This window comes from Bidens hawaiensis, unplaced genomic scaffold (genome assembly GCF_021521415.1).
Source record: "Bidens hawaiensis isolate Kalapana, Puna unplaced genomic scaffold, B.hawaiensis_p1.1 tig00014841_1, whole genome shotgun sequence".
Lineage (NCBI taxonomy): Eukaryota > Viridiplantae > Streptophyta > Magnoliopsida > Asterales > Asteraceae > Bidens > Bidens hawaiensis.
The window spans coordinates 413,241-440,261 of record NW_027492313.1 but is presented as its reverse complement, the minus strand read 5'-3'; the positions used below and the strand labels follow the sequence as shown (position 1 = coordinate 440,261).

General features: G+C 36.8%; 4 protein-coding genes across 4 annotated transcripts; all 4 read right to left on the bottom strand.

The window, feature by feature from the left end:
* Positions 1-161: 161 nt before the first annotated feature.
* LOC143547859 (transcription factor bHLH162-like) lies at positions 162-2,463 on the bottom strand. Its single transcript, XM_077039171.1, has 3 exons — positions 2,294-2,463; positions 1,662-2,015; positions 162-303 (listed from the first exon to the last, which is right to left on the bottom strand). The coding sequence occupies exons 1-3, from the start codon at positions 2,417-2,419 to the stop codon at positions 226-228; spliced, it is 558 nt and encodes a 185-aa protein (XP_076895286.1). The 5' UTR covers positions 2,420-2,463; the 3' UTR covers positions 162-225.
* Positions 2,464-4,246: 1,783 nt separating this feature from the next.
* On the bottom strand, positions 4,247-15,816 carry LOC143547857 (transcription factor bHLH162-like). The gene is made up of 3 exons (XM_077039170.1): positions 15,691-15,816; positions 15,059-15,412; positions 4,247-4,378 (listed from the first exon to the last, which is right to left on the bottom strand). Exons 1-3 carry the CDS (start codon positions 15,814-15,816, stop codon positions 4,301-4,303), a joined length of 558 nt encoding a protein of 185 aa, XP_076895285.1. The 3' UTR covers positions 4,247-4,300.
* A 1,835-nt stretch (positions 15,817-17,651) lies between these two features.
* On the bottom strand, positions 17,652-19,894 carry LOC143547856 (transcription factor bHLH162-like). The gene is made up of 3 exons (XM_077039169.1): positions 19,769-19,894; positions 19,137-19,490; positions 17,652-17,774 (listed from the first exon to the last, which is right to left on the bottom strand). The coding sequence occupies exons 1-3, from the start codon at positions 19,892-19,894 to the stop codon at positions 17,697-17,699; spliced, it is 558 nt and encodes a 185-aa protein (XP_076895284.1). The 3' UTR covers positions 17,652-17,696.
* Positions 19,895-21,737: 1,843 nt separating this feature from the next.
* Positions 21,738-24,022, bottom strand: LOC143547855 (transcription factor bHLH162-like). The gene is made up of 3 exons (XM_077039168.1): positions 23,853-24,022; positions 23,219-23,572; positions 21,738-21,860 (listed from the first exon to the last, which is right to left on the bottom strand). The coding sequence occupies exons 1-3, from the start codon at positions 23,976-23,978 to the stop codon at positions 21,783-21,785; spliced, it is 558 nt and encodes a 185-aa protein (XP_076895283.1). The 5' UTR covers positions 23,979-24,022; the 3' UTR covers positions 21,738-21,782.
* Positions 24,023-27,021: the final 2,999 nt, after the last annotated feature.

The following is a 27,021-nucleotide window of genomic DNA, read 5'->3' as shown; positions in this document are numbered from 1 at the left end:
TAAAAGCACATAGATAGTAACACAACAGACACCACATGTCCACACATGCAATATCATTTCTGAATAGGGTTTCGTAACATGTCTGAAAGCAGATATCTAATAATTCGATAGATGGGATATGTTCCAATTAGTGTTGATAAAGATATTGAATCCTAACCATACATAGTTCCACTAAATTCCTCCAAATAATTAAAGGATGCAAAAGTAGGCAATGCAATATAAAGATCAGATGCCGTACACAATGTTGTTCAGTTTCTCTATGATCCTTGAAACACCATTCTCCGAGGCATAACTCTCTCCAATCTGTAGATTTAAATAGCCCAATTAAAACATTGAATAATGCACAAACATGTTTAAACTAATCCACCAAGTCAGCATGTAAAATGAAAAAGAAATTAAAGCCTGGTTGTACGTCAATGTCATGCGATATCTATCTTCTCAAACTCGTTAAAGTGAGGCTATACGGAGTTACGGACTTTGTACTTATTCATAGCAGAATATATGACCTTATAAATGTGTTAAAAAGTTAAACGGTATTTTTATATTAAATTTAAGAGATGTTTTGTGTCCAAAAGAATAACGTCCAGTACTGTTATAGTTTGGCATAGAGTAAGACAAAATCTATAAATTCCTAAAAGAAAAGACCAAAATCTATATATTTTGTCTACAGTGTTCGATCCATTTTTTATTCATTTAAAAAGAACTGTACATCAAAAGGAAAAAGAAAATATAAATATGCTTGATAAGTAATTGTTAATGCATGTGTTAAAAATATCAATTATCATAATGCTATCTTAATATATATCAATATATATAGTTATGATGGTTAGTTTAATTATTAGTTATACAAATTAAGATGGTTGGTTACATCTTCAAAAATATAGGCGTAATTTTTAAGATCAATCAAGAAAACTATACATTTCATATTTCAAACTCTCATACCTAAATTCAAGGCGGGTCAACGTATACAGAGGCCTATAACTAACTAAAATTTTGACGCATTTTTTCATTGTTTTTATGCATATAGCACTATAAAGTATCCAAGAATTATATATGAATGATATGCAGTGATAATATAGATCGATGAGGCATTCATGTTTTATCTTATGGCCAATTAGTAAGCTACTAATCCAAAAAACGATACTTTCAAAAATCCATATTTAGCTTACCCATGACATGACCCTGTCTAAATTAGATTATAATACACTTTGTATTATAATTTTTTGTGGTATAGAGCTTAAGCGTTTTTGTATGGCCAAATTATTCCAGTTTTTTTGTTTAAATAATGCACTGATGCTAACTTTTGAAACGAAACCACAAAATACGATACTAATATGCAGCGTAGAAGAAGAATGACAAAGAAGAAAGGATGAAACTCCAACAAGATCATTTACAATTTGCTCTCCTTATCATAGATGTTCTTAATTTCATTTTAACTTCTTTTTAATCTTTCATTGATTGAGCACAAAGTTTAGTTTGAGGGGACATGCTAAGAAAATCAACCATCATAATGTTTACTTATGATGGTTTTTTTTTGGTCTAGATACTAGAAGGTGCAAGTTAAGAAAATTTGTTTACTTATGTGTCACATTTTTATAAAAATTACTAACAAAAATATTTATATATATATATATGATTCTAAACAAAATAAAAGGGTATACCTGAGCATGTATGGTATGAACAACAACATCGTTGATAATCGAAAAGCTAGCATTGACGACATCAAAGCCTTCTTCATGAATCACACGAATGGTTTCACTAAACAATATCTGAAAATCAACGCCAGTGATGAGAATTGCTTCAAGAGCTGATCCAACTTCACGAACATCAATCTGTGGCGTTCTTTGGTGTCCTGCCATCAAACTCGAGCTTTTGATTTTCTTGTCATGATTCATTTCCAATTTCTTGATCTGTGTCAGATTATCCTTTTCTTCTTTCATCTTCTCCAGTTTCATTTGCAATCTCTTGATGTAGTTTGCAGCTTCTTGTAGTTGATCTGGTAGTGATAACATGTCCTGCAACATTTATAACGGAAACTTCAAATGACTTAGTTTTGCTATCTAGAAAGGGTTATCGGTGCAGCTTGTTGCCTCTTGCTTGTTTGCCTTCTGTTTCGACTTTAATGAATGTTAATTTAATAACAATAAAAAAAACATCAAGACTTAGCCTCAAAACATCAAGATGAAGCTCTAAAATGTCATGGTTTCATATTATAATTTTTATATAATTTTGTGTATATAGATTAATAATGTAGATTAAGATTATATAGAGAGGGAGAGAGAGAGAGTAAAACCCTAGATGAGTCATGAGGAACAAGAGAATGGAGCTTGGAGTAAAGGGCTTTCATGTGAATCCTTCTGTTTTTCTCAATGGTTCTTCTATCAACCCTAGAAGAAGATGAACTAGGGTTGCATGCCATCACTTCTGTCACGCTTTGTCTTCCTCAAATGAATTGATCTTTACCTGTTTTATAGCTTCAAATCCATGGTTGTTCACTATAATTGTGATTGGTCCTCTTTATAATAATAGTAAACGCCCGAGATTGGATGAGAATGATTTTTATTAAAGCAAGAAAATGCAAATCCGTTATACACGACATTTCTTGATAAAGCACTTTTTGTGGGATCCACATGCATCAAAAAGATTTTTCAACAAGCTTATGGTTAGTGATTCTTGATACACAATTGAACATTAATTAGTGTGCTTTGTGAAATTATACTGGTGCTTTTTTTTTCTTTCATTTTAGATATTTCAAGATAAAAATGCATATATTTATTTAAACTATATTTTTATGCATATACACATTAAAATCCTTTTTATTCCGAAATCATTTGAATTGTGTATGTATTTTTCTTTTAAATATGTATATAGTATATCAGTTAATACTCTTTAATTAAAACATACAATATAGATTATCACTTGTCATTCCCATCTTAATCCTCACATTTTAAAATTAACTAAATCCTTAAAATCATTCATTACTATTTAATTGTTAAATTGATAAGTATTAAATACTAATTTGAAGGACAAAATAACTAGTAGAAAATGCTATACTAAGTTGTATTAAACACTATTAAACAACTACAGCCTCTTAATAATGTATGATAAGTTTTCTATTTTTTTTTTATTTTGGTTAAATATTAATTTTTAATCAACTACACGTTTAATATAAAAGCCTCAAACTAATATATAATATTTAAGGAGGATAAATATTTTAAATAATTATGTGTTCTTATGATTCCCAACCCAACAACCAAAATCTGTTTCCCACTACGGCGAAAAGACCATTTTAGCCCTACACATGTAGAAAAATACCCCTTAGCTTACTGCCATTAATCTGAATTTTGTTTCTAGCAAAGCAGTACTCGTTATTGTTTGTGGTGATAACCCAAAAATGAATGGTACTATGAAGCTCTCTCAAACATGCTTTAAAAGAAAAAGCGGTTGGTGGCAGTGTTTTGAAACCCGCACGGTCGGTCCGACCGGTCTAATCGAGACCGGTACATATACCAGTCCGGATTAGAGTATTTGTTAGGTTTTCTAAAAGCCCAGATGGGTTTTCCGGGGGGGCGTTGGCCAGGGCCGGTGACCGGCCGGTGAACTAGAAAAAGGCTTTTTTTTAATTAAATAAAAATGGTGTGGATGCAGGGAATCAAACCCCGTGCATGACCGAGATTAAGTAGTGTTGAATACTACACTAACCAACCAACCAAACTACATTATGTTAACATGAAAGAAATATAAATATTATATATTTAAAAAAACTATGTAAATGCACATTGAAGTTGGTTACTATATATATCTATACTATATATAACGTATGAGACAATGGTAAATTAAGACACTTGACAATGGTAAATTAAGACACTTAATTTTAAGAGTTTTATACATTTTAATGCATAATGTACATGTATGAAAATTGGTAAACTTGTCTTTTAAACATAATTCAACCAACTTACAAGTTTACCCCCTCATCTTTCTTTGTATTATATTTTTTATTTCAATTTCAAACCAACCAAACACTACGACTTTTACAAGACTATGACTTTTTCATACGTTAGTGCTTTTACAGAAATAAAAGCACATAGATAGTAACACAACAGACACCACATGTCCACACATGCAATATCATTTCTGAATAGGGTTTCATAACATGTCTGAAAGCAGATATCTAATAATTCGATAGATGGGATATGTTCCAATTGGTGTTGATAAAGATATTGAATCCTAACCATACATAGTTCCACTAAATTCCTCCAAATAATTAAAGGATGCAAAAGTAGGCAATGCAATATAAAGATCAGATGCCGTACACAATGTTGTTCAGTTTCTCTATGATCCTTGAAACACCATTCTCCGAGGCATAACTCTCTCCAATCTGTAGATTTAAATAGCCCAATTAAAACATTGAATAATGCACAAACATGTTTAAACTAATCCACCAAGTCAGCATGTAAAATGAAAAAGAAATTAAAGCCTGGTTGTACGTCAATGTCATGCGATATCTATCTTCTCAAACTCGTTAAAGTGAGGCTATACGGAGTTACGGACTTTGTACTTATTCATAGCAGAATATATGACCTTATAAATGTGTTAAAAAGTTAAACGGTATTTTTATATTAAATTTAAGAGATGTTTTGTGTCCAAAAGAATAACGTCCAGTACTGTTATAGTTTGGCATAGAGTAAGACAAAATCTATAAATTCCTAAAAGAAAAGACCAAAATCTATATATTTTGTCTACAGTGTTCGATCCATTTTTTATTCATTTAAAAAGAACTGTACATCAAAAGGAAAAAGAAAATATAAATATGCTTGATAAGTAATTGTTAATGCATGTGTTAAAAATATCAATTATCATACACGGACGTCTGCGCAGAAACCAACTGGATCCGCAGGACCAACCATGCTCAGAGACGTGACGTCCTTACGCGCAGTACGCAAGCTGGTCCCGCAGGAAATGCCTCCCAATGGTAAAGGACTCCGCCTGTCCCCGCAGCCTCGGATACAAGCCATTGGGGAAGGCCACCCGCGCAGCAAGGCTACACGCACAAGGCACTTAGCTCTCAATCGTCCAGTGTCACCTGAAGGAATGAGCGAAGCCGGGAACAATCCCGCACAAGGGCGGGAGGGGGAATACTCCCGCCCAAATAAGCCTGTCCGTACGATACAGGAAGATCTTCTGTACTGTACCTGACGAGGTATGGGAAAAAGATCTGACTAAAGATACGACAGCTTATAGACAACAGTATGGCGAGCAGCATGCTCCTACACTGTATGTCACTGTTAGCCGCTGCCTACTCACCAACTCTTGTCATACCACGTGCGTAGCTGACAGTTGGTGGAAAAGGAATAGTATACAGCAGGCCTGGTCGCTATCAGCCGCTACCTACCCACCAACTACCAGCAGGGCACGTGCGTAGGCTACTGTTGGTGAACAGGAACACTGTTGCAGCCGGCCATACCTCCTTGGAAACCTACCTTCGGCTATAAATACCACAAATGGTATGACCATCTCATCTTATCTTGTATAATCATATCTTATCACATTATCATCATATTATACCTGATATCGGCTCTAGCAATCTCTTAATATACTTTTATATTTAAAGAGCAATCTAGTCTGATTCTCACGCCGGAGGGTGGTCACAAGGAGGAACCCCCCCTTCTCAGTGACGAGCTCACGGTGTCTGTTTTGCAGGTTATCAGAAGAACCATCTTCAAAGGGTCTAACCCCTCGTGGGAAACATCTACTTGACCCTAAGATTATCCGTAATCTGCCGGGGTAACTTAGTGTTTCTTCATTGGCGCCATCCGTGCATAAAGCTAGAACTTCATTTTTCTCCAGTTTTTTCAAACTTCTACAAAGATGGTTAGAGAAATTCCGGTAACCACAACCCCAGCTACTGGGGGGAATACCGGTAACACAGTTTTTACAAACACTACCCCGGTTACCCAAGCCGGGGCAAGTGAAGTAAATTTTACGAACACTACCCCAGTTACTCATGCTGGGGCAAGTGCAGTAAATGATCGCCTACTGGGATCCACTGATACCCAGGTTGAGAAACGAAGACTCCCCCGCCAAACTCTCGATGAAGTCAAGGCATGGGCGGAGGCACGACAAAAGGAATTCCAGGCCGAGTTGAACGAACGCTTGCGTTCCATACAACAGGCCGACGAATTCGAATACTGGGAGGATGACTCGGAGGAATCCGACTCCGACGCGAACCCTCGTCATAGGGCAAAAGGGAAGCGTAAGGAAATGGAATCCCAACCGAAAAGGCATTTTGGACAAGCCTTCAAACCAAAAAGCACAGGTGGAAGTCCACGAGACTTCTCCAAAACGTTCAGACCAAACGTTGCAAATGCAGGAACGTCCAAATTTGCAAGGGACATTGCGGAAGCAATCGCCCCAAGGAGTGCCAAACAAATGCCTAACATAGGCACATATGACGGTATATCTGATCCAGACGATCATTTGAACAGATTCATAGCAGGGGCAACCGTCAGCAATTGGACGGAACCCACGTGGTGCTACATGTTCCAAATGACGCTTGTTGGGGCTGCTAGAGCTTGGTTTGATCGTCTACCGGTCAACCACATCTACGACTGGGCAGACTTCCAGCAGAAGTTTAGCCAATACTTCAGCCAGCAACGGAAGTATACCGAGGAGCAATGGACAATCCTCAAATGCATACGAGAAGAAGATGAATCTCTGCCAAACTTCATCACTCGCTTCAACTCAAAGAAGCTAAGTTTGGGCAATATCAGCGAAGATCTTGTTCGCGCAGCCTTCATCCAGGGCGCGCATGACCCAGAGCTCATCCGCACCCTAACGGGTAAAGATGGTATGCCATCCACATGGGATGCCATCATGACAGCAGCAAAACGCTATGCGGAAACGGAGAAGCAACTGGGTAGAGATCTCCCACAGAGCACAAACCTCTACACCCAGAAGACGAGAGAAGACAATGTCCTCACCGCCCGATTAAATAAAAAGCGGAAGCTAGGGATTTGGCAGTCAAGGGTAAACTTTGACACCTCATCCGGCTTGCAACATCGATTGGGCGGAAGGGATAATGTACAGCCGCACAGAAACTCCAGATGGACGTCACTCACCAGAAGCGTCACTGAGATATTCGCCACTGAAGAGCTCCCGTGGCCAAAGCCTCCAATAATCCGACATCGTCACGATGCTGATCGGAGCAAATACTGTGACTTTCACAAGACAAAAGGCCACAACACTGAAGAATGCATAGACGTAAAAGACATGGTTGAAGCATTTGTCAGAGATGGGACGCTCGCGCACCTCGTGGCGCAATAAAGGCTGAGCAGGCGGGGGCGTGTAGAACCCCAGCTGGGGAAAGCACGAATAAAAATTCCAGCTTCAATATCGAGACTACATGCTGCGTAAAGAACGAGATCCCGAACCAGGTGCGTATCGGCTCGATGGCACTCCCATCCCAACAACATGGAAGGGAGCTCATTTACACAGTTTGCATGTAAATCAATTCCAATTTGTAAAAGAAGGCCAAGAGCCACTTCTAATGGAAATGATTCTCTTTAGAACATCGAAGCTGATGATTTTACTTTTCTGCACTAATATGACGATATTCACATTATGCGAAGTCGTTGCGTGGGAAGGCGGTTATACCCGCACAAACCCAATAATGTGAAAAAACCTTCACGCAGGTCAGTTGAAGGGGAAAGGTTCAGCACCCAAAAATGAAAGTGCCGGTCTATCGGCACGAATCATAATGAGGAAACTGAACAATAACCTATCAACAACCGTGCGTCGAACGGTTAAACTATGCAACACTGGTGACGGCATTCACATTACGTGAAGTCGTTACGTGGGAAGGCGGTCCTACCCGCACAAACCCAATAACAGGAAAAAACCTTCACGCAGGTCAGTTAAAGGGGAAGAGTTCAATTATTCCATTAAATGAAAGTGCCGGTCTATCCGCATGAATCATGAAAGGAAACTGGACACTAACCTATTAACAACCGCGCGTCGAACGGTTCAAAACAAAATTCTCAAAAGGATGAGGAAAACCTACACGCAGGTCAGATAAAGGTAAAGTTTTGCCATCCTACTAAGTGCAAGTGACGGTTCCACCCGCACAATCACGAAAGAGGAAGCAAAACTTCACATTATCAACCACGTTCAAAGGTTAACTTATCCTCAAAGGATGAGGAAAACCTACACGCAGGTCAGATAAAGGTAAAGTTTTGCCATCCTACTAAGTGCAAGTGACGGTTCCACCCGCACAATCACGAAAGAGGAAGCAAAACTTCACATTATCAACCACGTTCAAAGGTTAACTTATCCTCAAAAGATGAGGAAAACCTACACGCAGGTCAGATAAAGGTAAAGTTTCGCCATCCTAAGTGCAAGTGACGGTTCCACCCGCACAATCACGAAAGAGGAAGCAAAACTTCACACCTATTATCAACCACGTTCAACAGGTTAACTTATTCTACACTTGGAAAATTGCTAATTCAAACTAAGTATGCAAGTCATAAGGTTATAAAGCAAGAAACCCAAAGAAGGAAATAACAATATTATACGAAAAAAGATTAATATTTCACAAATGAATTATTACAAGAATGGCCGGGTAACTACCCGCCTACGAAAAGAAGAAAATAAATCTATACAAGCTAAAACTATCCTAGCAGTGGGAAGGGATCTTCAGGATCAGGCTTCAGGGCCACTTCCACTTGGACCAGCCCCATCGGTAGAGCGTGGCAGTTCAAGGAAAGCTTTGAGGATAGCTAGCCCATCATCAGCAGCAGCTACTTGGTTCACCTTCTCCACCACTGGATGCGGGAAGGTGGCATATTGATTTACTGCTTGGTCGTATATGGCTTCAGTATCAACATTGTACAAAGGGAAGTTGGAAGGCGGGAAGCCTTTCTCAACGAACCCTAGACCAAGCAGGAAGCCGGCCCGTTCCCCATCCTCGTGAGAAGCGTTGAGGGATGCGCTCATGGCATCATCGTAAGTAGTCTCTGAGAAGACCCGATGCACAACCTACAAAGAAAATATACAAGTGTCAAACACCTTTTCTATGTACAAAAGAAAGCGTGAAGACGTAAAGCTAAACATACCTGAGGCAACGCTTCTCGAAGAAGCCATTCCTTGGCAACCAGAGCTTCTTGGAGGGCGGCTTGAGCTTGGGTGCGGGCGCGTTCGGCTTCGCTTTTGTTAAGGTTGGCAAGTAGCACTTCCTTCGCAGCAGCCTCTTCAACGCCCTTAAGCTTCCGCTCGGTGTGATCAAGCACGCCCCTCTGGTCCAGGATTTCTTGAAGCTTCTTGGCATCTTCCATCGCCAAGGCATCATGAGCACGTTGGAGAGCCTCTAATTTGGCCTTGAGCTCCTCGTTCTCCATGCGTAAAGGCTCAGCAACGGCTTCAGCCTTGGTGGCCCTCTCGGTCGCGTTCCTCGCAGTCTCCTTAGCAAGCCGAAGCTGTTCGTTAACAGCTTGGGCAGCCTTGGAGCGGGCCTCGAGTCGCGCTTGAACCTCAACCTCGAGGGCCTTGAAGGCCTTCTCCTTCTCCGCAGCAGCTGCGGTCAACTTTTGATTCTCCTCTTGAAGAGCCCGCGCTTGAGATACGTCTTTGGCGCGAGCTGCTTTTAACTTGTCGTTTTCACGACAAAGCAGCTCGACGCGTGGCTGCATCCGGGCCTGGAGAACCTGAAGCTCATTGGTTAGCCTACCCTCCTGGTAGCTAGCCATGGCTTCCCCCAACGCACCATGGGGAGCAGCGTGGCGAGCCCATTCCACGCACTCCACAGGGGTACGAAGGGTTGTTCCTCGACGTATGTTCCATCGCGGAACATACACTTCATTGGAATCCGACACTGCAAAAACAAAAAAGCAGTTAGGAAAGATGATAAAAAATAAAAGTGAAAAAGGGCCAAAGGAACCCTACGCACCTGTAGGGTCTATAACAGGCCGATAGCCGCCGAACCCATCACCTGAACCCAAAGGAAACCCATCCAAAAGGTCAGGCAGATGGGAAGGTGGCAAAGATTGGCGAGTACTCCCATGCGTACCTGATGGGCCGGCCGTCGGTGCCGGTGGCGGGGGCATGGTGGCAGCCGCCGCAGTCACTGCCGCAGAATCCGCAGCAATCGTAACCGCCGGCTCGGTGAAAGATGCTGTAAATATCGCACTTACCACCGGCGGTGACGTCATCTTGGCTGGAACAGTCGGCTCAGGGGACTGAACAACTGATCCAGCGGAAGCAGGCGCAGGCGCCTGGGTCGTTGCCTCAGGAAGGCTGACCAAACCTACCGTCATCGGCGGAGAGGTACTCGAATGCGCTAAACCCGGGAATGCGTCAACATCCACGCCTGCACAAGAAGATAAGTGTTAAAACAATAAATTTATGAAGTATGTTAAATCTACAAAAACAAGGATATTTGTACTTACAGGTTTTCTTGAGCCTGAACGTACGGACAGGCGGGGACAAACCCGATGGAGCCGGTCTCTTGATGCCGGTCACCATCGTCGTCGTTGGTTCTCCGGAGGTAACAGTCGTAGCCTCCGGAGCAGTGGTCTTCTCACCACCGGGGTGCCCCGCCACCTCTTCACTATCTGACTCGGTGTCAGATAGAAGCACCGGATCAGCTGTGGAGGCCACCTTCTCCTTCCCTTTCCCGCCGGCAGCCTTCCTCTTCCGCACCAGCGGAGGACCATCTGCGGATTCCTCAGAAGAAGACAGGATGTAAGGAATTCCAGCAGCGGGTACAGCATTGAGGGGTTGAGGATAGAATATCGCCTTACCTGGCCGCCGGTGGCTCAGGATCTCTTGGCCTGGCGGATAGACCTCCACAAACCGATCCGCCGTTTGCTCCAGGATGGGCAACTCGTTCTCGTCCAGAGCACGAGTGCCCACCCGCACGGGACCGTCAGCTTCCCGCGGGTACAGGAGCGACTCCAAATTGTTCCCCACTGAAAGAAAAGAAACAGTTAGAAGACAGACTCATATCAGCAAAAAAGACAAGACATACCATAAGGAATAGAGTTCAAACCGTATTCGAGAAGGATGGGAAACCGGGACGCATCCTTCCATACCCGGCTCATCCCCAGCATCACCATCCCGGACTCCGCAAACCGGTAAACCGGAGATTGGACCCGGGATATCTTCGCGAACCATTCCGCCTACTGGTAGCTGGAAGCATGAAGGCTCGGAAGCGCTTGCCCCTTCTTAAACTTCATGGCAATGGGGATGGCGCGGGCAGAAACGTAGAAGAACTCCCGCTTCCACGATCGGAGACTGCGCTCGGTCACGCAGATCTTCAAACCCTTAATACGGGTTGTCAGGGTGTACCACCCCTGGATGCACCTCCAAGTATAGAAGGTCATCAGGCGGTCCACATAGGGCTCAATACCCAGAATCCGGCACACCCACTCGAAGTGCCGGATCTTGGCAATCGCCATCGGATGCAACTCGGTTAGGTGCACACCGTGCCTCTCCAGGACACGGTACACAAACTTTGTCAATGGGAACCTAAGGTTCCCATAAACAAAGAATGCAGCATATACCCCGATCTTGCCACTGGGGGCATCGTACACAGTTTGGTGGGGCTCAGGAAACTCAGGCTCAAGAGACTCAAGCATGAACTTCCTGACGATGTACTGGTACTGATCGACAGGTAGAGCACACTGGCACTCGCCAGCAGTACTCCTATCGTCGGCTACAGCTTCAGCATCATGAGAGGACATTTTGCAGAAAGAAGAAAGCGATTTCGGGAAAATGCTTGCCTGAAAAGGGGAGTATTTGCCGGAAATCGCTAAGAAGAAGAAGAAGGGTGAAAGTGTGGATTACAAAGAACCCTCTCCCCCTTTATATAGTAATCGCAATTAATGCGGTGAATTTAATGCGGAGGAGAGAGAAATCGAAGGTGCAATGAAACTATGACACGTGGCAAAGAGCAGGCTGGCAACAGCTGTTGACAAGACGTGTGCCAGCAATTTCGCGGCCACGGGCCGGAAAAATCGCGCCCACGCGCCTGAAAAGCGTCTGGAATGACCATGTACTGTCACGTCACCATAACTTCCTGCACGTCCTGACACAGTCAGAAGAAACCGTCGCACGACGTTTCAAGAAGTTTGGACTGTTCCTATCTTTCCACCAACCCTTCGAATTTCAAAATTCAAATTTTGAAAATATTAAAAAGTAAGCGGGAAAATACCCCTTACCTTGGCAAACAAGTAACCGTAAGACGGATGCGGGTACAGTGTAAAGGCAAAACCCTTCACATACCTAGCACCCGCAGAGAATTGAAGCCAAGTAAAACCTTGGCAAACAAGTAACTGTAAGACGGATGCGGGTACAGTGTAAAGGCAAAACCCTTCACGTACCTAGCACCCGCAGGGTATTGAAGCCAAGTAAAACCTTGGCAAACAAGTAACTGTAAGACGGATGCGGGTACAGTGTAAAGGCAAAACCCTTCACATACCTAGCACCCGCAGGGAATTGAAGCCAAATATTCCTCGGCAACCAAGTAACTATAAGACGGGTGCGGGAACAGTGTAAAGGCAAAACCCTTCACATACCTAGCACCCGCAGGGAATTGACGCCAGGAATACCTTGGAAGTAAAGTAACCGTAAGACGAGCGTTGGTACAGTGTTAAGGCAAAACCCTTCACATACCTAGCGCTCCGCTGGGAATTGAAACCAAGAAGGGTCTTCTGGGCAATGCTTGCGGAAAAGGAAATAACATCCCCGCATAGCGGGAACGTCGAGAACTACGTTGTTTGAAGCTCCAGGATGGAATTGGTGGTTTCAACATAATTGATCACTATGTTCAAAACTACCAAAACCTCATGGAGAGTCCACACAAGTGGGACTCAACGCTCCTGACTTGCGAGGAGGTTACAGACCTACCCGCATCATACCCAAAGACCAAGCAGGAAACTCGGGAATTTCTGCAAGTGACAAGGACTTCCGCGGGAGGAATCCCCATGGAAAACCTTAAAAAACCCTTTTCAAAACCCCTTGCTTAAGTCCAAAAGTTCACCTCACTTTATTAAACACGCATGAGAAGAACATTGGACTGGGGGGACTTGAAGAGGTAGGTCCCAGCAGAGCCCAGTTGGACCCGCAGGACTCACCTCAAACACGGACGTCTGCGCAGAAACCAACTGGATCCGCAGGACCAACCATGCTCAGAGACGTGACGTCCTTACGCGCAGTACGCAAGCTGGTCCCGCAGGAAATGCCTCCCAATGGTGAAGGACTCCGCCTGTCCCCGCAGCCTCGGATACAAGCCATTGGGGAAGGCCACCCGCGCAGCAAGGCTACACGCACAAGGCACTTAGCTCTCAATCGTCCAGTGTCACCTGAAGGAATGAGCGAAGCCGGGAACAATCCCGCACAAGGGCGGGAGGGGGAATACTCCCGCCCAAATAAGCCAGTCCGTACGATACAGGAAGATCTTCTGTACTGTACCTGACGAGGTATGGGAAAAAGATCTGACTAAAGATACGACAGCTTATAGACAACAGTATGGCGAGCAGCATGCTCCTACACTGTATGTCACTGTTAGCCGCTGCCTACTCACCAACTCTTGTCATACCACGTGCGTAGCTGACAGTTGGTGGAAAAGGAATAGTATATAGCAGGCCTGGTCGCTATCAGCCGCTACCTACCCACCAACTACCAGCAGGGCACGTGCGTAGGCTACTGTTGGTGAACAGGAACACTGTTGCAGCCGGCCATACCTCCTTGGAAACCTACCTTCGGCTATAAATACCACAAATGGTATGACCATCTCATCTTATCTTGTATAATCATATCTTATCACATTATCATCATATTATACCTGATATCGGCTCTAGCAATCTCTTAATATACTTTTATATTTAAAGAGCAATTTAGTCTGATTCTCACGCCGGAGGGTGGTCACAAGGAGGAACCCCCCCTTCTCAGTGACGAGCTCACGGTGTCTGTTTTGCAGGTTATCAGAAGAACCATCTTCAAAGGGTCTAACCCCTCGTGGGAAACATCTACTTGACCCTAAGATTATCCGTAATCTGCCGGGGTAACTTAGTGTTTCTTCAATTTTTTATTCATTTAAAAAGAACTGTACATCAAAAGGAAAAAGAAAATATAAATATGCTTGATAAGTAATTGTTAATGCATGTGTTAAAAATATCAATTATCATAATGCTATCATAATATATATCAATATATATAGTTATGATGGTTAGTTTAATTATTAGTTATACAAATTAAGATGGTTGGTTACATCTTCAAAAATATAGGCGTAATTTTTAAGATCAATCAAGAAAACTATACATTTCATATTTCAAACTCTCATATCTAAATTCAAGGCGGGTCAACGTATACAGAGGCCTATAACTAACTAAAATTTTGACGCATTTTTTCATTGTTTTTATGCATATAGCACTATAAAGTATCCAAGAATTATATATGAATGATATGCAGTGATAATATAGATCGATGAGGCATTCATGTTTTATCTTATGGCCAATTAGTAAGCTACTAATCCAAAAACCGATACTTTCAAAAATCCATATTTAGCTTACCCATGACATGACCGGGTCTAAATTAGATTATAATACACTTTGTATTATAATTTTTTGTGGTATAGAGCTTAAGCGTTTTTGTATGGCCAAATTATTTCATTTTTTTTGTTTAAATCATGCACTGATGCTAACTTTAGAAACGAAACCACAAAATACGATACTAATATGCAGCGTAGAAGAAGAATGACAAAGAAGAAAGAATGAAACTCCAACAAGATCATTTACAATTTGCTCTCCTTATCATAGATGTTCTTAATTTCATTTTAACTTCTTTTTAATCTTTCATTGATTGAGCACAAAGTTTAGTTGAGGGGACATGCTAAGAAAATCAACCATCATAATGTTTACTTATGATGGTTTTTTTTTTGGTCTAGATACTAGAAGGTGCAAGTTAAGAAAATTTGTTTACTTATGTGTCACATTTTTATAAAAATTACTAACAAAAATATTTTTATATATATATATATGATTCTAAACAAAATAAAAGGGTATACCTGAGCATGTATGGTATGAACAACAACATCGTTGATAATCGAAAAGCTAGCATTGACGACATCAAAGCCTTCTTCATGAATCACACGAATGGTTTCACTAAACAATATCTGAAAATCAACGCCAGTGATGAGAATTGCTTCAAGAGCTGATCCAACTTCACGAACATCAATCTGTGGCGTTCTTTGGTGTCCTGCCATCAAACTCGAGCTTTTGCTTTTCTTGTCATGATTCATTTCCAATTTCTTGATCTGTGTCAGATTATCCTTTTCTTCTTTCATCTTCTCCAGTTTCATTTGCAATCTCTTGATGTAGTTTGCAGCTTCTTGTAGTTGATCTGGTAGTGATAACATGTCCTGCAACATTTATAACGGAAACTTCAAATGACTTAGTTTTGCTATCTAGAAAGGGTTATCGGTGCAGCTTGTTGCCTCTTGCTTGTTTGCCTTCTGTTTCGACTTTAATGAATGTTAATTTAATAACAATAAAAAAAACATCAAGACTTAGCCTCAAAACATCAAGATGAAGCTCTAAAATGTCATGGTTTCATATTATAATTTTTATATAATTTTGTGTATATAGATTAATAATGTAGATTAAGATTATATAGAGAGGGAGAGAGAGAGAGTAAAACCCTAGATGAGTCATGAGGAACAAGAGAATGGAGCTTGGAGTAAAGGGCTTTCATGTGAATCCTTCTGTTTTTCTCAATGGTTCTTCTATCAACCCTAGAAGAAGATGAACTAGGGTTGCATGCCATCATTTCTGTCACGCTTTGTCTTCCTCAAATGAATTGATCTTTACCTGTTTTATAGCTTCAAATCCATGGTTGTTCACTATAATTGTGATTGGTCCTCTTTATAATAATAGTAAACGCCCGAGATTGGATGAGAATGATTTTTATTAAAGCAAGAAAATGCAAATCCGTTATACACGACATTTCTTGATAAAGCACTTTTTGTGGGATCCACATGCATCAAAAAGATTTTTCAACAAGCTTATGGTTAGTGATTCTTGATACACAATTGAACATTAATTAGTGTGCTTTGTGAAATTATACTGGTGCTTTTTTTTTCTTTCATTTTAGATATTTCAAGATAAAAATGCATATATTTATTTAAACTATATTTTTATGCATATACACATTAAAATCCTTTTTATTCCGAAATCATTTGAATTGTGTATGTATTTTTCTTTTAAATATGTATATAGTATATCAGTTAATACTCTTTAATTAAAACATACAATATAGATTATCACTTGTCATTCCCATCTTAATCCTCACATTTTAAAACTAACTAAATCCTTAAAATCATTCATTACTATTTAATTGTTAAATTGATAAGTATTAAATACTAATTTGAAGGACAAAATAACTAGTAGAAAATGCTATACTAAGTTGTATTAAACACTATTAAACAACTACAGCCTCTTAATAATGTATGATAAGTTTTCTATTTTTTTTTATTTTGGTTAAATATTAATTTTTAATCAATTACACGTTTAATATAAAAGCCTCAAACTAATATATAATATTTAAGGAGGATAAATATTTTAAATAATTATGTGTTCTTATGATTCCCAACCCAACAACCAAAATCTGTTTCCCACTACGGCGAAAAGACCATTTTAGCCCTACACATGTAGAAAAATACCCCTTAGCTTACTGCCATTAATCTGAATTTTGTTTCTAGCAAAGCAGTACTCGTTATTGTTTGTGGTGATAACCCAAAAATGAATGGTACTATGAAGCGCTCTCAAACATGCTTTAAAAGAAAAAGCGGTTGGTGGCAGTGTTTTGAAACCCGCACAGTCGGTCCGACCGGTCTAATCGAGACCGGTACATATACCAGTCCGGATTAGAGTATTTGTTAGGTTTTCTAAAAGCCCAGATGGGTTTTCCGGGGGAGCGTTGGCCAGGGCCGGTGACCGGCCGGTGAACTAGAAAAAGGCTTTTTTTTAATTAAATAAAAATGGTGTGGATGCAGGGAATCAAACCCCGTGCATGACCGAGATTAAGTAGTGTTGAATACTACACTAACCAACCAACCAAACTACATTATGTTAACATGAAAGAAATATAAATATTATATATTTAAAAAAACTATGTAAATGCACATTGAAGTTGGTTACTATATATATCTATACTATATATAACGTATGAGAGAATGGTAAATTAAGACACTTGACAATGGTAAATTAAGACACTTGATTTTAAAAGTTTTATATATTTTAATGCATAATGTACATGTATGAAAATTGGTAAACTTGTCTTTTAAACATAATTCAACCAACTTACAAGTTTACCCCCTCATCTTTCTTTGTATTATATTTTTTATTTCAATTTCAAACCAACCAAACACTACGACTTTTACAAGACTATAACTTTTTCATACGTTAATGCTTTTACAGAAATAAAAGCACATAGATAGTAACACAACAGACACCACATGTCCACACATGCAATATCATTTCTGAATAGGGTTTCATAACATGTCTGAAAGCAGATATCTAATAATTCGATAGATGGGATATGTTCCAATTGGTGTTGATAAAGATATTGAATCCTAACCATACATAGTTCCACTAAATTCCTCCAAATAATTAAAGGATGCAAAAGTAGGCAATGCAATATAAAGATCAGATGCCGTACACAATGTTGTTCAGTTTCTCTATGATCCTTGAAACACCATTCTCCGAGGCATAACTCTCTCCAATCTGTAGATTTAAATAGCCCAATTAAAACATTGAATAATGCACAAACATGTTTAAACTAATCCACCAAGTCAGCATGTAAAATGAAAAAGAAATTAAAGCCTGGTTGTACGTCAATGTCATGCGATATCTATCTTCTCAAACTCGTTAAAGTGAGGCTATACGGAGTTACGGACTTTGTACTTATTCATAGCAGAATATATGACCTTATAAATGTGTTAAAAAGTTAAACGGTATTTTTATATTAAATTTAAGAGATGTTTTGTGTCCAAAAGAATAACGTCCAGTACTGTTATAGTTTGGCATAGAGTAAGACAAAATCTATAAATTCCTAAAAGAAAAGACCAAAATCTATATATTTTGTCTACAGTGTTCGATCCATTTTTTATTCATTTAAAAAGAACTGTACATCAAAAGGAAAAAGAAAATATAAATATGCTTGATAAGTAATTGTTAATGCATGTGTTAAAAATATCAATTATCATAATGCTATCATAATATATATCAATATATATAGTTATGATGGTTAGTTTAATTATTAGTTAAACAAATTAAGATGGTTGGTTACGTCTTCAAAAATATAGGCGTAACTTTTAAGATCAATCAAGAAAACTATACATTTCATATTTCAAACTCTCATATCTAAATTCAAGGCGGGTCAACGTATATAGAGGCCTATAACTAACTAAAATTTTGACGCATTTTTTCATTGTTTTTATGCATATAGCACTATAAAGTATCCAAGAATTATATATGAATGATATGCAGTGATAATATAGATCGATGAGGCATTCATGTTTTATCTTATGGCCAATTAGTAAGCTACTAATCCAAAAAACGATACTTTCAAAAATCCATATTTAGCTTACCCATGACATGACCCTGTCTAAATTAGATTATAATACACTTTGTATTATAATTTTTTGTGGTATAGAGCTTAAGCGTTTTTGTATGGCCAAATTATTTCAGTTTTTTTGTTTAAATCATGCACTGATGCTAACTTTAGAAACGAAACCACAAAATACGATACTAATATGCAGCGTAGAAGAAGAATGACAAAGAAGAAAGAATGAAACTCCAACAAGATCATTTACAATTTGCTCTCCTTATCATAGATGTTCTTAATTTCATTTTAACTTCTTTTTAATCTTTCATTGATTGAGCACAAAGTTTAGTTTGAGGGGACATGCTAAGAAAATCAACCATCATAATGTTTACTTATGATGGTTTTTTTTTTTGGTCTAGATACTAGAAGGTGCAAGTTAAGAAAATTTGTTTACTTATGTGTCACATTTTTATAAAAATTACTAACAAAAATATTTTTATATATATATATATGATTCTAAACAAAATAAAAGGGTATACCTGAGCATGTATGGTATGAACAACAACATCGTTGATAATCGAAAAGCTAGCATTGACGACATCAAAGCCTTCTTCATGAATCACACGAATGGTTTCACTAAACAATATCTGAAAATCAACGCCAGTGATGAGAATTGCTTCAAGAGCTGATCCAACTTCACGAACATCAATCTGTGGCGTTCTTTGGTGTCCTGCCATCAAACTCGAGCTTTTGATTTTCTTGTCATGATTCATTTCCAATTTCTTGATCTGTGTCAGATTATCCTTTTCTTCTTTCATCTTCTCCAGTTTCATTTGCAATCTCTTGATGTAGTTTGCAGCTTCTTGTAGTTGATCTGGTAGTAATAACATGTCCTGCAACATTTATAACGGAAACTTCAAATGACTTAGTTTTGCTATCTAGAAAGGGTTATCGGTGCAGCTTGTTGCCTCTTGCTTGTTTGCCTTCTGTTTCGACTTTAATGAATGTTAATTTAATAACAATAAAAAAAACATCAAGACTTAGCCTCAAAACATCAAGATGAAGCTCTAAAATGTCATGGTTTCATATTATAATTTTTATATAATTTTGTGTATATAGATTAATAATGTAGATTAAGATTATATAGAGAGGGAGAGAGAGAGAGTAAAACCCTAGATGAGTCATGAGGAACAAGAGAATGGAGCTTGGAGTAAAGGGCTTTCATGTGAATCCTTCTGTTTTTCTCAATGGTTCTTCTATCAACCCTAGAAGAAGATGAACTAGGGTTGCATGCCATCACTTCTGTCACGCTTTGTCTTCCTCAAATGAATTGATCTTTACCTGTTTTATAGCTTCAAATCCATGGTTGTTCACTATAATTGTGATTGGTCCTCTTTATAATAATAGTAAACGCCCGAGATTGGATGAGAATGATTTTTATTAAAGCAAGAAAATGCAAATCCGTTATACACGACATTTCTTGATAAAGCACTTTTTGTGGGATCCACATGCATCAAAAAGATTTTTCAACAAGCTTATGGTTAGTGATTCTTGATACACAATTGAACATTAATTAGTGTGCTTTGTGAAATTATACTGGTGCTTTTTTTTCTTTCATTTTAGATATTTCAAGATAAAAATGCATATATTTATTTAAACTATATTTTTATGCATATACACATTAAAATCCTTTTTTATTCCGAAATCATTTGAATTGTGTATGTATTTTTCTTTTAAATATGTATATAGTATATCAGTTAATACTCTTTAATTAAAACATACAATATAGATTATCACTTGTCATTCCCATCTTAATCCTCACATTTTAAAACTAACTAAATCCTTAAAATCATTCATTACTATTTAATTGTTAAATTGATAAGTATTAAATACTAATTTGAAGGACAAAATAACTAGTAGAAAATGCTATACTAAGTTGTATTAAACACTATTAAACAACTACAGCCTCTTAATAATGTATGATAAGTTTTCTATTTTTTTTATTTTGGTTAAATATTAATTTTTAATCAATTACACGTTTAATATAAAAGCCTCAAACTAATATATAATATTTAAGGAGGATAAATATTTTAAATAATTATGTGTTCTTATGATTCCCAACCCAACAACCAAAATCTATTTCCCACTACGGCGAAAAGACCATTTTAGCCCTACACATGTAGAAAAATACCCCTTAGCTTACTGCCATTAATCTGAATTTTGTTTCTAGCAAAGCAGTACTCGTTATTGTTTGTGCTGATAACCCAAAAATGAATGGTACTATGAAGCTCTCTCAAACATGCTTTAAAAGAAAAAGCGGTTGGTGGCAGTGTTTTGAAACCCGCACGGTCGGTCCGACCGGTCTAATCGAGACCGGTACATATACCAGTCCGGATTAGAGTATTTGTTAGGTTTTCTAAAAGCCCAGATGGGTTTTCCGGGGGGGGGGGGGGGGCGTTGGCCAGGGCCGGTGACCGGCCGGTGAACAAGAAAAAGGCTTTTTTTTAATTAAATAAAAATGGTGTGGATGCAGGGAATCAAACCCCGTGCATGACCGAGATTAAGTAGTGTTGAATACTACACTAACCAACCAACCAAACTACATTATGTTAACATGAAAGAAATATAAATATTATATATTTAAAAAAACTATGTAAATGCACATTGAAGTTGGTTACTATATATATCTATACTATATATAACGTATAAGACAATGGTAAATTAAGACACTTGACAATGGTAAATTAAGACACTTGATTTTAAAAGTTTTATACATTTTAATGCATAATGTACATGTATGAAAATTGGTAAACTTGTCTTTTAAACATAATTCAACCAACTTACAAGTTTACCCCCTCATCTTTCTTTGTATTATATTTTTTATTTCAATTTCAAACCAACCAAACACTACGACTTTTACAAGACTATAACTTTTTCATACGTTAATGCTTTTACAGAAATAAAAGCACATAGACAGTAACACAACAGACACCACATGTCCACACATGCAATATCATTTCTGAATAGGGTTTCATAACATGTCTGAAAGCAGATATCTAATAATTCGATAGATGGGATATGTTCCAATTGGTGTTGATAAAGATATTGAATCCTAACCATACATAGTTCCACTAAATTCCTCCAAATAATTAAAGGATGCAAAAGTAGGCAATGCAATATAAAGATCAGATGCCGTACACAATGTTGTTCAGTTTCTCTATGATCCTTGAAACACCATTCTCCGAGGCATAACTCTCTCCAATCTGTAGATTTAAATAGCCCAATTAAAACATTGAATAATGCACAAACATGTTTAAACTAATCCACCAAGTCAGCATGTAAAATGAAAAAGAAATTAAAGCCTGGTTGTACGTCAATGTCATGCGATATCTATCTTCTCAAACTCGTTAAAGTGAGGCTATACGGAGTTACGGACTTTGTACTTATTCATAGCAGAATATATGACCTTATAAATGTGTTAAAAAGTTAAACGGTATTTTTATATTAAATTTAAGAGATGTTTTGTGTCCAAAAGAATAACGTCCAGTACTGTTATAGTTTGGCATAGAGTAAGACAAAATCTATAAATTCCTAAAAGAAAAGACCAAAATCTATATATTTTGTCTACAGTGTTCGATCCATTTTTTATTCATTTAAAAAGAACTGTACATCAAAAGGAAAAAGAAAATATAAATATGCTTGATAAGTAATTGTTAATGCATGTGTTAAAAATATCAATTATCATAATGCTATCATAATATATATCAATATATATAGTTATGATGGTTAGTTTAATTATTAGTTATACAAATTAAGATGGTTGGTTACATCTTCAAAAATATAGGCGTAATTTTTAAGATCAATCAAGAAAACTATACATTTCATATTTCAAACTCTCATATCTAAATTCAAGGCGGGTCAACGTATACAGAGGCCTATAACTAACTAAAATTTTGACGCATTTTTTCATTGTTTTTATGCATATAGCACTATAAAGTATCCAAGAATTATATATGAATGATATGCAGTGATAATATAGATCGATGAGGCATTCATGTTTTATCTTATGGCCAATTAGTAAGCTACTAATCCAAAAAACGATACTTTCAAAAATCCATATTTAGCTTACCCATGACATGACCCTGTCTAAATTAGATTATAATACACATTGTATTATAATTTTTTGTGGTATAGAGATTAAGCGTTTTTGTATGGCCAAATTATTTCAGTTTTTTCGTTTAAATCATGCACTGATGCTAACTTTAGAAACGAAACCACAAAATACGATACTAATATGCAGCGTAGAAGAAGAATGACAAAGAAGAAAGAATGAAACTCCAACAAGATCATTTACAATTTGCTCTCCTTATCATAGATGTTCTTAATTTCATTTTAACTTCTTTTTAATCTTTCATTGATTGAGCACAAAGTTTAGTTTGAGGGGACATGCTAAGAAAATCAACCATCATAATGTTTACTTATGATGGTTTTTTTTTGGTCTAGATACTAGAAGGTGCAAGTTAAGAAAATTTGTTTACTTATGTGTCACATTTTTATAAAAATTACTAACAAAAATATTTTTATATATATATATGATTCTAAACAAAATAAAAGGGTATACCTGAGCATGTATGGTATGAACAACAACATCGTTGATAATCGAAAAGCTAGCATTGACGACATCAAAGCCTTCTTCATGAATCACACGAATGGTTTCACTAAACAATATCTGAAAATCAACGCCAGTGATGAGAATTGCTTCAAGAGCTGATCCAACTTCACGAACATCAATCTGTGGCGTTCTTTGGTGTCCTGCCATCAAACTCGAGATTTTGCTTTTCTTGTCATGATTCATTTCCAATTTCTTGATCTGTGTCAGATTATCCTTTTCTTCTTTCATCTTCTCCATTTTCATTTGCAATCTCTTGATGTAGTTTGCAGCTTCTTGTAGTTGATCTGGTAGTGATAACATGTCCTGCAACATTTATAACGGAAACTTCAAATGACTTAGTTTTGCTATCTAGAAAGGGTTATCGGTGCAGCTTGTTGCCTCTTGCTTGTTTGCTTTCTGTTTCGACTTTAATGAATGTTAATTTAATAACAATAAAAAAAACATCAAGACTTAGCCTCAAAACATCAAGATGAAGCTCTAAAATGTCATGGTTTCATATTATAATTTTTATATAATTTTGTGTATATAGATTAATAATGTAGATTAAGATTATATAGAGAGGGAGAGAGAGAGAGAGTAAAACCCTAGATGAGTCATGAGGAACAAGAGAATGGAGCTTGGAGTAAAGGGCTTTCATGTGAATCCTTCTGTTTTTCTCAATGGTTCTTCTATCAACCCTAGAAGAAGATGAACTAGGGTTGCATGCCATCACTTCTGTCACGCTTTGTCTTCCTCAAATGAATTGATCTTTACCTGTTTTATAGCTTCAAATCCATGGTTGTTCACTATAATTGTGATTGGTCCTCTTTATAATAATAGTAAACGCCCGAGATTGGATGAGAATGATTTTTATTAAAGCAAGAAAATGCAAATCCGTTATACACGACATTTCTTGATAAAGCACTTTTTGTGGGATCCACATGCATCAAAAAGATTTTTCAACAAGCTTATGGTTAGTGATTCTTGATACACAATTGAACATTAATTTGTGTGCTTTGTGAAATTATACCGGTGCTTTTTTTTTCTTTCATTTTAGATATTTCAAGATAAAAATGCATATATTTATTTAAACTATATTTTTATGCATATACACATTAAAATCCTTTTTTATTCCGAAGTCATTTGAATTGTGTATGTATTTTTCTTTTAAATATGTATATAGTATATCAGTTAATACTCTTTAATTAAAACATACAATATAGATTATCACTTGTCATTCCCATCTTAATCCTCACATTTTAAAACTAACTAAATCCTTAAAATCATTCATTACTATTTAATTGTTAAATTGATAAGTATTAAATACTAATTTGAAGGACAAAATAACTAGTAGAAAATGCTATACTAAGTTGTATTAAACACTATTAAACAACTACAGCCTCTTAATAATGTATGATAAGTTTTCTATTTTTTTTTATTTTGGTTAAATATTAATTTTTAATCAATTACACGTTTAATATAAAAGCCTCAAACTAATATATAATATTTAAGGAGGATAAATATTTTAAATAATTATGTGTTCTTATGATTCCCAACCCAAGAACCAAAATCTGTTTCCCACTACGGCGAAAAGACCATTTTAGCCCTACACATGTAGAAAAATACCCCTTAGCTTACTGCCATTAATCTGAATTTTGTTTCTAGCAAAGCAGTACTCGTTATTGTTTGTGGTGATAACCCAAAAATGAATGGTACTATGAAGCTCTCTCAAACATGCTTTAAAAGAAAAAGCGGTTGGTGGCAGTGTTTTGAAACCCGCACGGTCGGTCCGACCGGTCTAATCGAGACCGGTACATATACCAGTCCGGATTAGAGTATTTGTTAGGTTTTCTAAAAGCCCAGATGGGTTTTCCGGGGGGCGTTGGCCAGGGCCGGTGACCGGCCGGTGAACTAGAAAAAGGCTTTTTTTTAATTAAATAAAAATGGTGTGGATGCAGGGAATCAAACCCCGTGCATGACCGAGATTAAGTAGTGTTGAATACTACACTAACCAACCAACCAAACTACATTATGTTAGCATGAAAGAAATATAAATATTATATATTTAAAAAAACTATGTAAATGCACATTGAAGTTGGTTACTATATATATCAATGCTATATATAACGTATGTGACAATGGTAAATTAAGACACTTGACAATGGTAAATTAAGACACTTGATTTTAAGAGTTTTATACATTTTAATGCATAATGTACATGTATGAAAATTGGTAAACTTGTCTTTTAAACATAATTCAACCAACTTACAAGTTTACCCCCTCATATTTCATTGTATTATATTTTTTATTTCAATTTCAAACCAACCAAACACTACGACTTTTACAAGACTATAACTTTTTCATACGTTAGTGTTTTTTTACAAAAATTGAACTATAAAAACAAGATTTTTATACTCATTAATTTGAGTATAATATTATTATCGTTTTTTCAATTTAAAAAAAAATTGATATGTTATTTAAGGGTGTTCAATGCCAGTTTTGATATTTTTAAGTTAAACATATGAGCTCAACCGTTAGTAACATATTTTTTATCATCAAAAATTAAAGCTGAACAATTGAAAATTGAAACCAAACCATTACTAACGATTTGGTTCTGTTTTGGTTCACAGTTTAAGCTTCAATAATAAATTTAGTTTAAGGTTATTATAATCTAATTGCACCATCAATTATAAGTTAAAACTAATTAAATACCAACAACATATGATACTTAATAGGATCATAATATGAATATTGAAAATGTTTGTCACGTAAATGATAAACTTTAATGGAAGACGCAACAAAAACACATATTACAAAGAAAATATATTAGAATTGGGTTAATTTAAAGATGTAATAGTCAAGTTTACTTATATTAAAAAAAGACTTTGTTCAAGTTTTATTTTAACTATATCTAATATATGTATATGATTGGGATCATGTGAGAACCATTTTGAAATTGATAACTTTGAGAACCATTTTGGACCACAAAAAAGCTCGTTTTAAGAAAAATAAAAAAAAAGTTATAAAACAAAAAAAACGCGAAAATAAAAAAAAGAAAAAAAACCAAAAAAATTTATCTCTCATCCCGGTTTCATAAAAAATAAAAAAATATCTATTTATCAAAATTATACATATGTGTATAATATGTAATTTTTTAATTTTATACATATTATTCTTTATACATACATGTACAATAAGATAAATTATAATGTACATATGTGTACATTATGTAAATCGAGATTAAATAAAAATATACATATGTATATAGTTAGGGTTTTTTTTAATGAATCCTGGATGAAAAATAAAAACTTTTTGTTTTTTTACTTTTTTAATATTTTCGCTTTTTTCGTTTTATAATTTTTTAATGGTTTTTTTGTGGCACAAAATGATTATCAAATATCTCAATTTCAAAAAGTTCTCTTAGAATTCTCACCCTATATATATGTATCTAATACTAAACAATCAAAAAGATTAAAATGTATTAAACATTTACAGTATGGTCTGGTTTCTGATGGACGACTTTCGTTTTAAATTGCAAACTAAACCATTCACTACACTTTGAAAATTTTGGAATAGATCAATCGGCTGAAAGTAAATGATAAAAACCAACTGTGAAACCAAAATACGACCACGGTTTCAAAATTTTAAACCAAACCATGAACACCCATAATGATTACCAAGACATGTTTTCAAACACCCACTGCATCGCGCGGGCACCCGCCTAGTATATATATAATACATGATTGATGAGCAAATTAAGACACTTGATTTTA